Below are 12,535 nucleotides of genomic sequence, written 5' to 3'. Positions count from 1 at the left end.
TCACTTCTTCCCGGATGGGGCGGCCGGGCAGAGGCGCTCCTCACTTCTTCCCGGATGGGGTGGCCGGGCAGAGGCGCTGCTCACTTCCCAGACGGGGCGGCCGGGCAGAGGCGCTCCTCACTTCCCAGACGGGGCGGCCGGGCAGAGGCGCTCCTCATTTCCCAGACGATGGGTGGCCGGGCAGAGGCGCTCCTCACTTCTTCCCGGATGGGGCGGCCGGGCAGAGGCGCTCCTCACTTCTTCCCGGATGGGGCGCCCGGGCAGAGGCGCTCCTCATTTCTTCCCGGACGGGGCGGCCGGGCAGAGGCGCTCCTCACTTCCCAGACGTGGCGGCCGGGCAGAGGCGCTCCTCACTTCTTCCCGGACGGGGCGGCCGGGCAGAGGCGCTCCTCACTTCTTCCCGGACGGGGCGCCCGGGCAGAGGCGCTCCTCACTTCTTCCCGGACGGGGCGGCCGGGCAGAGGCGCTCCTCACTTCTTCCCGGACGGGGCGGCCGGGTGGAGGCGCTCCTCACTTCTTCCCGGACGGGGCGGCCGGGCGGAGGCACTCCTCACTTCTTCCCGGACGGGGCGGCCGGGCGGAGGCGCTCCTCACTTCCTCCTGGACGGGGCGGCCGGGCAGAGGCGCTCCTCACCTCCCAGACGATGGGAGGCCGGGCAGAGGCGCTCCTCACTTCCCAGACGATGGGTGGCCGGGCAGAGGCGCTCCTCACTTCCCAGACGGGGCGGCCGGGCAGAGGCGCTCCTCACTTCCCAGACAGGGTGACCGGGCAGAGGCGCTCCTCACTTCCCAGACGATGGGTGGCCGGGCAGAGGCGCTCCTCACTTCCCAGACGATGGGTGGCCGGGCAGAGGCGCTCCTCACTTCCCAGACGGGGCGGCCGGGCAGAGGCGCTCCTCACTTCCCAGACGGTGGGTGGCCGGGCAGAGGCGCTCCTCACTTCCCAGACGGTGGGTGGCCGGGCAGAGGCGCTCCTCACTTCCCAGACGGTGGGTGGCCGGGCAGAGGCACTCCTCACTTCCCAGATGGTGGGTGGCCGGGCAGAGGTGCTCCTCACCTCCCAGACGGGGCGGCCGGGCAGAGGCGCTCCCCACCTTCCAGATGGGGCTGCGGCCGGGCAGGGGCTGCAATCCCAGCACCCTGGCAGGCCAAGGCAGGCGGCCGGGGGGTAGAGGCTGCCGCGAGGCCAGACCACGCCACCGCACTCCAGCCCGGGCAACACCGAGCACTGGGTGAGCGAGACTCCGTTTGTAGTCCCAGTACCTCGGGAGGCTGAGGCGGGCAGAGCACTCGGCGTCAGGAGGTGGCGACCAGCGTGGCCAAGATGGCGAATGCGTGCCTGCATCCAAAGGAGAAAAGGCAGGCAGCGGTGGCGCGCGCCGGCAGTCCCAGGCAGTCGGCGGAGCGGGCAGCAGCAAGCCGAGTAGATTGTAGCCTGCGCCAGAGAGGGAAAGAAAGAAAGAAAGGAAGGAAGGAAGGAAGGAAGGAGACAGAGTCTTGCTCTGTTGCCCAGGCTGGAGTGCAGTGGCATGGTCTCAGATCACTGCAACCTCTGCCTCCTGGATTCAAGTGATTCTTTTTTTTTTTTTTTTTTTTTTTTTTTTTTTTTTTTTTTTTTTTTGAGACGGAGTCTTTCTCTGTTCCCTAGGCTGGAGTGCAGTGGCGCGATCTCGGCTCACTGCAACCTCCGCCTCCCGGGTTCACGCCATTCTCCCGCCTCAGCCTCCCAAGTAGCTGGGACTACAGGCACCCGCCAACACGCCCGGCTAATTTTTTGTATTTTTAGTAGAGACGAGGTTTCACTGTGTTAGCCAGGATGGTCTCGATCTCCTGACCTCGTGATCCGCCCGCCTCGGCCTCCCAAAGTGCTGGGATTACAGGCTTGAGCCACCGCGCCCGGCGGATTCAAGTGATTCTGATGCCCTAGCCTCCCCAGTAGCTGGGATTACAGGTGTGGGCTTCCATGTCTGTCCAATTTTTGTATTTTTAGTAGAGATGGGGTTTCACCGTGTTGGCTGGGCTGGTGAAGGTGGTAGGTTTCAATGACAGCAGCATAATGCCGTGGGAGTTGGGAGGAGGGAATGATCTGACTCACTCTGGGGCAGGTCTTTGGGTTAGTTCTCCAGTGGATTCTCCTGGGCATCATGTGGTCCGTCCTCAGAACTGTGCCTCCCTAATGTGGCCGGGTGGATTCACTATCCACCCCATGCTTGGGCTCTGCCTTGACCTCTCCCTCCTATGCACAGCCAAAGCCCCTAAAAGCTGCTGGTTTTCCTTGACTCTGGGCTTCTCTCCATCATCCACTGCCTCCCAACAAACCCCCCAGTCTCTGCATCCTCCTGTTCCGATTGCTAGGACCCCAGCTGCCCATCAGGAACCCCTCTAAAATAACTTAGTTGAGTCATTGTTTGTCTGCTTAACAACCTGTGATATTCTCCATTGCTTATGGGATAAAATCTAAACTCCTTGGCTTGGTATACAAAGACCTTTACAGTCTAGTTCCTCCTCTGCTGATATTTCCAGGCTCTTTGTCCCAAGTGTCCATGTTGTCTCCCCACCTCCCTTGCACTCCAGTTCCCCTGATAGACTTGCTGTCTTGCGGGAACATCACCCACTTCCACATCACCCAGCCGTTGTGTGTGCTGTGTCTTCTGCCTGGAGCACCCTCCCTTCCCGTAGTCTGTCAGGCAAGCTCACAGCCATTTCTCGGAATCCATTCAAATATCACCTTGCTTGGGAGGCCTTCCAGATCCCCCCAGATTTTCTTGGGTTCCCTCAGCATCATGACCCTTGCCTTTCATAGCATCTATCATGCTGAGCTTACACATTTACTTCCTTCTCTGGACCGAAAGCTCATTGGTGGCAGAGATCCTTTACATTTTTGTATTCTGAGTGTCTGGAACACAGCACGTAGTCAGTAAAGATGTGTTATTGCAAATGTCCACACATCTTGTGTCTGGCTCAGAATATGGTGTTTTAGGCCGGGTGCGGTGGCTCACATTTGTAATCCCAGCACTTTGGGAGGCCGAGGCAGGCGGATCACCTGAGGTCAGGAGTTTGAGACCAGCCTGGCCAACACGGTGAAACCCTGTCTCTACTAAAAATACAAAAATTAGCCGGGTATGGTGGTGGGCACTACAGTAACTGTAATCCCAGTTACTCAGGAGGCTGAGGCAGGAGAATCACTTGAACCCAGGAGGCGGAGGCTGCAGTGAGCCGAGACCGCGCCATTGCGCTCCAGCCTGGGCAACCAAAAAAAAAAAAAAAAAATTAGAAATATCTGGAGTCAGATCTGGGTTGTGGGCCTTGCTCTGCCTTGTATCAACTATGTGGCAAGTGACTGACCTCTACAAACCTCAGATTTGTGATCTGAGATTAATCGAGGGTTAATTGAGAAACAGCTGAGTTCTAGCACCTAGTAAGTGTTCAATAAGTGACAGTGATGGTTATTGCTGAGTTTTGAATGGAGGAGCTGCCTTAGAATCAGGAGACCTGCGCCCCAGTTCCCATTCTGCCCCACCTCCCTGTGTCACCCTAGGCAGGCCACATTTCCTCCCTAGTTTCAGGGGCCTGAAGCGGGTGCCCTCTCAGGGCCCCACGGCCTGACATGCTGTAGGGCCTGAGAAGCGGCGTCGTGGAGGACGAGATGTGTGAGGGCAGCAAAGAGTGCTGTGTGTCCAGCAGAGGGCCCTGCCCGGCCTGTGGCCGGAGGCTGGGAGGGAGGGCAGGCGAGTGATGCTAGACGCCTGACTGGAGGCGGATCCAGCCGGCCAGCTGCCTCTCTGGAGCCCAGCTCTTGGGCCCCCTGCACTCACCTGCTCTTCCTGGGCTGGCTGTCTCCTGCTCATCCAGCCATGCGGTGGCTGTGGCCCCTGGCTGTCTCTCTTGCTGTGATTTTGGCTGTGGGGCTAAGCAGGGTCTCTGGGGGTGCCCCCCTGCACCTGGGCAGGCACAGAGCCGAGACCCAGGAGCAGCAGAGCCGATCCAAGAGGGGCACCGAGGATGAGGAGGCCAAGGGCGTGCAGCAGTATGTGCCTGAGGAGTGGGCAGAGTACCCCCGGCCCATTCACCCTGCTGGCCTGCAGCCCACCAAGCCCTTGGTGGCCACCAGCCCTAACCCCGACAAGGATGGGGGCACCCCAGACAGCGGGCAGGAACTGAGGGGCAATCTGACGGGGGCACCGGGGCAGAGGCTGCAGATCCAGAACCCCCTGTATCCGGTGACCGAGAGCTCCTACAGTGCCTATGCCATCATGCTTCTGGCGCTGGTGGTGTTTGCGGTGGGCATCGTGGGCAACCTGTCGGTCATGTGCATCGTGTGGCACAGCTACTACCTGAAGAGCGCCTGGAACTCCATCCTTGCCAGCCTGGCCCTCTGGGATTTTCTGGTCCTCTTTTTCTGCCTCCCTATTGTCATCTTCAACGAGATCACCAAGCAGAGGCTACTGGGTGACGTGTCTTGTCGGGCCGTGCCCTTCATGGAGGTGAGTGTGTGTTCTGTTTGAGCTCAGCTGGGAGGCTGCAATCCAGGGAAGGGGTTCAAAGTCTCCATCAGGTCCTTGGAAATGGAATTTGTGGGTGTGCAAAACCTGAGTCTTGGAGCTCTGACTTGCTTCTCCTTTACCTTGGAGAAGGAGACAAATACGGTATTGGTTTCCGGTTGCTCTCAAGAGAAGTAGGCAGGCCAGGGTGACAGGTGGGTGTGTGGGGCCCCTGGGTTCTAGCCCCAGCCTGATCTTCTGCTTCGGGAGCAACTTCAAGGCAGGTCTCTGCCACTTTCTCCAGACCCTAAGCTGCCCTCTCCCTTCCTCAGCCCTTCTCCCCTGTCCCACCCAAGATCTCTCTGTCCTTTGTTGTGATTCCTCTTCTTTCCTCTGTACCCCCTGCCGCTGCCCTGCTCCCACAGCTCCCTTCGCTGCTCCTCCATCTCCTGCCTCCCAAAGGAGTGCCTGAAGGGAGAGCCCAATTTCCTTCACACCCCTCTGGATCAAGTCAACATCCACTCCACGAGAATACAAGCACCAGAAGTAAAAGACCGCCCCATTCTTCCCTCCCTGCTGGGATTCTCATTGTTATCATTGTCATTTCCACCAGCAACTTCCTAGATCCTCTCTGAAAGGGATACCTGGTTCTGGGCACTGGAGCTAATGGGGGGCTCTAGTCTCAGCTCTGCCACTGACATACCGGGTGTCACTGGGCAGGTTGCATTACCTCTCCAATTTCTTTATCTCCCAACCAGGGGGGGTAGACCAGATGGTCCTTCCAGCTGGCCTGTTTCACAGTTCTAAAGTATACCACTACGCCCTCACTTCTGGGAGCGTCTACAATAAGTCCATGGTGTCAAGGGATATATAGAGCATAGAGAGACAACTTAAAACACTGCAGAAACATACTGATGTGTGCATTTATGCAAGACACAGCAAGGCCACCCTCTCTCTGTAAGACAAAATAAGCAAACAGTCTTTCAAATTTTGGCTGCATGGAGTGTAATGGAGTGACTGTGGCCTCCCTGTGAAGCTGCTGTTCCTTTGTGAATGATGCTGCATGACAAGGGGGACTTGCCTGGCCAGAGAAGGGCTCAGGATCAGGCATACAGACACAGGTCCTATTCCAAGGTCTGTCCCACCTCACCATGTAACAATGATGATGTCATAGTTGGACAGACTCCCTGAGTCTCAGCAGTGGGTACAGTCCTTTCCTGTCCTTCCCAGCCCAGGGAGACTAACAGTGGTACAAAGGTACTCCACCCTGAAAGAAGACCCTGTGCCAGGCACGGTGGCTCACGCCTGTAATCCCAGCACTTTGGGAGGCCGAGGCAGGCGGATCACTTGAGGTCAGGAGTTCGAGACCAGCCTGGCCAACATGGTGAAACCCCATCTCTACTAAAAATAAAAAAATTAGCCAGGTGTGGTGGCACGCGTCTGTAGTCCCAGGTACTCAGGAGGCTGAGGCAGGAGAATCGCTTGAACTTGGCAGGCAGAGGTTGCAGTGAGCCAAGATTGCACAGCCTGGGTGACAGAGTGAAATTCTGTCTCAAAAAAAAAAAAAGACCCTGCAACTGGAGAGAGCCTTTGCATCTTAGTTATCATCTTGTGTTCATGACCCAGGTGAGCTGTGCACGCTTAGACAAGCATGCTTCAGGACTCTGAAACTGAGCAGACTACATTAGAAACTGGGCTTTTCCCATCACTAGCTGCGTGATTTGGTAAATTACTTTAACTATCTAAATCTCAATTTCCTCACTGGTAAATTGGGGATAGTAATAATAATAGCTATCTGGGTGAATTCTTAATGGATTAAATGGGTGATGTCTATACAGTGCTTAGAATTCAAATCAATTGATGATGGTTTTTATTTGGGCACGGTATAGAGGAGAAGGGGAAAAGGGCAGACACATATGACTTCTTGCTTGCATGTGGCTGGTAGGTCAATGAACACCTGGCCCTACCTGACTGTGGGTCCTGACATATGTAATGTTCTCCTGGGCCAGCCCCTCCACACCTCCTGGAAGATAGAGATGATCCACAGACTGGTAGAGAGTCTTCCTTCTAGGCTGGGTGGTGGGACAGGAGGAGGGAGACAACACTCTTTCTTTTTTTGAGACAGAGTCTCACTTTGTCACCCACAACACCCTTCTTCTTTATTTGAGATGGAGTCTCATTCTGTCACCCAGAGTGGAATGCCGTGGTGTAATCTCAGCTCATTGCAACCTCCGCCTCCAGGTTCAAACAATCCTCCCACCTCAGCCTCCCGAGTAGCTGGTACCACAGGCATGCGGTACCACGCCCGGCTAATTTTTGTATTTTTGGTAGAGACAGGGTTTCACCATATTGCCCAGACTGGTCTCTAACCCCTGAGCTCAAGCAATCTGCCTGCCTTGGTCTCCCAAAGTACTGGGGTTACAGGCGTGATTCACCACGCCCGGCAACAGCCTTTTATAGGGAGGATCTCAGGATGGTGTTAAGGAGGGAGCAGGAGAGGGCAGCTTGGAATAAAACTTGAGATATTTTTGAGATGTGAAATAGAAGGGCAGGGCCGGGCACGGTGGCTCACCCCTGTAAGCCCAGCACTTTGGGAGGCCAAGGTGGGCGGATCACGAGGTCAGGAGGTTGAGACCATCCTGGCCGACATGGTGAAACCCCATCTCTACTAAAAGTATAAAAATTAGCTGGGCGTGGTGGTGCACGCCTATAATCCCAGCTACTCGGGAGGCTGAGGCAGGAGAATCACCTGAACCCGGGAGGTGGAGGTTGCAGTGAGCCATGATTACGCCACTGCACTCCAGCCTGGGCGACACAGTGAGACTCTCAAAAAAAAAAAAAAAAAAAGGAGAGAGAATGGCGTTTCTACTGTGCCTCTGCAGGCCTGGGCTCCCCTGCCAAGAGAGGGGGTTGGGGTTCTCACAAAGAACACTTGGTGGCCGTGCTAAAAGCCGGGGATTGTGTTCCCCCAGCCAGAAGAGGGAAGAATTTGGACAGGAGGGGGATCTGAGCACAATCCCCGAGTGTGGCCGAGCAGCATCTGATGGTGCGGGAGGGTCCCCTCTTCCTTCCTGCTCTTTGGCACTCTCCTCCCCTGCCGCTCAGGCTGCTTCCTCTTGGCTCACAGGGTGGTTTTCCATGCGCTTGATGAATAGAGTGCAGGCATGGTGGGCACAGGCTGCTCCGAGGGGGGCCACTTCCCCACACAGCCAGGCCCTGGGCTTCTCCGGACAGGACCAGGAGCAGAACCGTGTGTGTGTGTGTGTGCGCGCGCGCGCGCGCGTAAGCCATGTTCCCCAAGACCATTCATCCCAGGCATGCAGATAATGGGGTGTGGGAAGTGGAAGGACCTGCAAAGATCCAGAACTTCTATGTCTTTATCTTGGTTCTTCCTTGGAGATGATTTTCCAAAGTCTGTCAGAGAGTATCAGGGTCTATGGGAGCCAGGCCATTCATCCCCCAGCCTGAGAGGCAAAGAACAACAGGGAAGGAGGCAGGCGTGTGTGTAAACCTCAGCTCCACCATTCATCAGCAGTGTGGTCCTGGGCAATTCACTGTTCCTGCCTGAGCTTGAGCTTTTTCAACAGTAAGGTGATTGATTGGGAATGTGATGACACATAAAGTGCCTGACCCATAGGAAATGCTCATTAACTGGAGTTGTTACCATTATTATAATTCCTTCCTCCCTCCCTCCCTCCCTTCCTCCCTCCCTCCCTCCCTCCTTCCCTTCCTTCCTTCCTTCCTTCCTTCCTTGTTTCCACAGGGTTTCACTCTGTCACCCAGGCTGGAGTGCAGTGTCGTGATCTTGGCTCACTGCAGCCTCAGCCTCCTAGGCTCAAGCCATCCTCTTACCTCAGCCTCCCGAGTAGTTGGGACCACAGGCATGCCTCACCATGACAGGCTATTTTTTTGTATTTTAAATAGAGACCGGGTTCCATCATGTTGCCCAGGCTGGCCTTGAACTCCTGGGCTCAGGTGATCTGCCTGCCTGGGCCTCTCAAAGTGCTGGGATTACAGGTGTGAGTCACCGCACCCGGCCCATTATTATAATTTCTATGCTTATCACTCAATTCATGGTCTAACTGAGCCAGAAGCCAGGTGTCCTTCCCTGTCCCCATAGGTTTTGACCAAGTGCTTCTCTCTTCCCTCACATCCTGCCCACAGGTCTCCTCTCTGGGAGTCACGACTTTCAGCCTCTGTGCCCTGGGCATTGACCGCTTCCACGTGGCCACCAGCACCCTGCCTAAGGTGAGGCCCATTGAGCGGTGCCAATCCATCCTGGCCAAGCTGGCTGTCATCTGGGTGGGCTCCATGACGCTGGCTGTGCCCGAGCTCCTGCTGTGGCAGCTGGCACAGGAGCCCGCCCCCACCATGGGCACCCTGGACTCATGCATCATGAAACCCTCAGCCAGCCTGCCCGAGTCCCTGTACTCACTGGTGATGACCTACCAGAACGCCCGCATGTGGTGGTACTTTGGCTGCTACTTCTGCCTGCCCATCCTCTTCACGGTCACCTGCCAGCTGGTGACGTGGCGGGTGCGAGGCCCTCCAGGAAGGAAGGCAGAGTGCAGGGCCAGCAAGCACGAGCAGTGTGAGAGCCAGCTCAACAGCACCGTGGTGGGCCTGACCGTGGTCTACGCCTTCTGCACCCTCCCAGAGAACGTCTGCAACATCGTGGTGGCCTACCTCTCCACCGAGCTGACCCGCCAGACCCTGGACCTCCTGGGCCTCATCAACCAGTTCTCCACCTTCTTCAAGGGCGCCATCACCCCGGTGCTGCTCTTATGCATCTGCAGGCCGCTGGGCCAGGCCTTCCTGGACTGCTGCTGTTGCTGCTGCTGTGAGGAGTGTGGCAGGGCTTCGGAGGCCTCCGCTGCCAATGGGTCAGACAACAAGCTTAAGACCGAGGTGTCTTCTTCCATCTACTTCCACAAGCCCAGGGAGACACCCCCGCTGCTGCCCCTGGGCACACCTTGCTGAGGCCCCAGCAGGAGTAGGGAGGGAGGGAGGGGCCGCCACCCCCGCTGGTGTCTGCTGTTCTTTTCCCATAGGTCTCGCTTTGCTGCCTGTTTTGCTATCTAGAGATGGACTTGGTTCCTCTTGTCAAGGTTTGGGAATGTCAAAGCCCCCTCCCCACACAAGGCCTTTCCTGTCCCTTGTGGGGCCTTCCAACCCTGTCCTTTCCACTGGTGGGCGGTGATGCTTCTAGGTCCTTAGAACTGCCCAGAAACTTTGAGTCCCAGCAGCTGGGAGCCAGAACTTTGCCTGCCCTCCCTTGGTTCCAGTCTCTCTTCTCTCCCTCTGCCTTGGAACCTGACCATACTTTAGTTGTGCCCTTCCCAGGCATCATCTTCCTACCACCAACCTGGAGCCCCATCTTGGAATGGGGGCTCCTTGGGGCCAGCCCAATGTGGCTCACCACACTCCTCTTTTTTTTTTTTTTTGCGATGGGGTCTTGCTCTGTTGCCCAGGATGGAGTGCATTTGCCTATGTCAGCTCCCTGCAACCTCCGCCTCCTGGGTTCAAGCGATTCTCCTGCCTCAGCCACCTGAGTAGCTGGGATTACAGGTGTGCACCACCACACCCGGCTAATTTTTGTATTTGTAGAAGAGACGGGGTTTCACCAGGTTGGCCAAGCTGGTGTTGAACTCCTGACCTCAAGTGATCTGCCTGCCTCGGCCTCCCAAAGTGCTGGGATTACAGGTGTGAGCCGCCACGCCCGGCCTCAGTACACTCTTCTCTGGACCGGATCTGTCCCAGTCCTGGATGCCTCCTCCTACTGGTGCCTTCTTTTCTTCCAGAGGATTTCTCTCTCCTTCCTCCTCCTTTCTTTTTTTTTTTGAGACGGAGTCTTGCTCTGTCACCCAGGCTGGAGTGCAGTGGCGCAATCTCGGCTCACTGCAAGCTCCACCTCCTGGGTTCACGCCATTCTCCTGCCTCAGCCTCTCCGAGTAGCTGGGACTACAGGCGCCCGCCACCACGCCCGGCTAATTTTTTTGTATTTGTAGTAGAGACGGGGTTTCACCGTGGTCTCGATCTCCTGACCTCGTGATCCGCCCGCCTCGGCCTCCCAAAGTGCTGGGATTACAAGCGTGAGCCACCGCGCCCGGCCTCTTCCTCCTCCTTTCTTTGGGATCCTCGGGTTGCCCTGTCCCAACCTCCTTGTTAGGTGCTTTCCCATAGGAGGCCCTTCTTGAGAAACAATAAACTAGGTAGAACTACCCCTATGCCCATCCACTTTCTTGTGCCACATTCTGGCAGGGCCCAGATGCACCTGGGCCTTCCTGGCCTGGCAGTGCCGAGGAGAATTTCTCCTGACCTGGCCTGGCCTGTGGCTGATGTTCAGAACAGCCTTGTGGCCCTGGCGACTCCAAGGGTTTTATGGCTTTTGAGGGACAGAGAGGATGGAGGGCTTGGGGAGCCGGAGGACCTAAGTCCTCATCCTGGCCTAAACCCCATGCTCCTTGGGAAGTCAAAAGCCTGGAAAATATCTCCTCTGGAGCCCTCATCTCTGCTATGCTCTCTCTCCACAAAGCCCCCCTTGGAGGGAGTCCAGTGGTCTTTCCTCTGTGAGCCCCAGGGCTTCCCAGCCTTTGTCACTCTGAGAGCTGCTCTTGTTCAGTTTCTTAGAACGGACTGTTTTGCCTGTAGACGGCCCAGCTGCCTGCCCTGGCCTGCCCCCACCCAGCCCCCACTGCACCACCCTTCCCGCCAGAGCTCCCACTGCCCCCGGCAGACCCTTCATGCAGCTCCTCCTGTGGGGTTTTGCCCTTGAAGTCCCACTTCCCCCAGCCCCACCTCTGGGCCCTTCCAGAGGGCACCCTTAGCCTTGTGGGTCCCTGGGAAGCTGGCACAGCATCAACCAGAAGTGATGCCTCAGCCAGGCCACCAATCATTCCCTGCCTGGGAGCTCAGCTTTCCTTGGAACCACCCCCCCGTCTGAAGCTCTGTCCTGGGTCCCACCAGACTTCTGCCCACCAGGCCTACCTACAGCATCCACATGCTGCCTCAGGAAGGGTCCCGGGGGCCCAGGGACGGGCAGGGGCAGGGGTTCTGAGTGCCCGGGGCTCCATTCTCCTCTGTCCACCCACCCACACCCCTTGGCCTCAGCCTGCCCTGTACCCAAGCTTCCCTCCCCCTCTCCTAGGGATCTTAACGGCCTTGTTCTCTCTCCCTGGCACACACCCCCAGGGCGGGTGATGCTGCCAAGAGAGAGGGAGGCCGTTGCTAGGTGATGGTGCCGCCATGCACACACCCTTTGTGCTGGGGAGTGACACCCACCCATTTCTCAGCGGACCTGTTGCCATGGTGACTGAAGCCCCCAGCTCTGTCTGTAGAAACTTCAGATGGGTGGGGGAGCAGGTTGGAGAGGGGACCAAAGGCAGGCCTGTCGTGCTGAAGCTCCTGGGGACCGTTTCCTCCGAGTTTCCCCAACTCCTTCTCCACCCCCCCGCCAGGCCCAGAGGTACCACCAGCTTCCTAAGGGATGCAGGAAGGGGCCGGGTGAACTGAGGTGAAGTCCAGGGCAGGGGAGTCAGACCCCTCAACATCCTGTTTAGGGGTCCTCCTCCACAAAGGGTGCCCTCCACCTCTCCCTCTTGCTGGTTGGCCGGCTCAGAGATGAAGGGGGAGAGATGGTGGCTCCAGGGCTCTGCTACCACTGCCTCCCAGGCCTGCCAACGTGAATGGCTTGCAGAATCAGTCAGCGGGCCAGCGGCCTTGGGAAAGAGCCACTGTCCTCGCAGGCTGGGCCAGCTGGGGGAACAATGTAGGGTTTGTTGCTTAGGGGTCCCAGGCTTGCGGGGGGGTTGGCACATGGTGGGCAGTGGACTTGAGCTGGGATGCTCTGAGGGGGCACTGACACGCTCACCCAAGGGCAGACTTCAGACCAGCCCTCAGATCCTGATGCCAGGTTACAGGGCCAAGAGGAGCCTGAAATCCACTGGGTCTCCCTGCTCCACTTGGCAGTCACCTTCTCATCACCTATCCTGGAACCTGAGTGCAATTACTTAAACTCAGTCTCAGCTTCCTCATCTGTAAAATGGGAATAATCT

General features: G+C 57.2%; 1 protein-coding gene across 1 annotated transcript; it reads left to right on the top strand.

The window, feature by feature from the left end:
* The first annotated feature begins 3,731 nt into the window (after positions 1-3,731).
* Positions 3,732-10,134, top strand: GPR37L1 (G protein-coupled receptor 37 like 1). Its single transcript, XM_055234544.2, has 2 exons — positions 3,732-4,484; positions 8,646-10,134. Exons 1-2 carry the CDS (start codon positions 3,855-3,857, stop codon positions 9,459-9,461), a joined length of 1,446 nt encoding a protein of 481 aa, XP_055090519.1. The 5' UTR covers positions 3,732-3,854; the 3' UTR covers positions 9,462-10,134.
* Positions 10,135-12,535: the final 2,401 nt, after the last annotated feature.

The sequence above is a fragment of the Symphalangus syndactylus genome, chromosome 19 (genome assembly GCF_028878055.3).
Source record: "Symphalangus syndactylus isolate Jambi chromosome 19, NHGRI_mSymSyn1-v2.1_pri, whole genome shotgun sequence".
NCBI lineage: Eukaryota > Metazoa > Chordata > Mammalia > Primates > Hylobatidae > Symphalangus > Symphalangus syndactylus.
The sequence above is the reverse complement of the archived record's forward strand: the minus strand, read 5'-3'. Positions and strand labels throughout refer to the sequence as shown.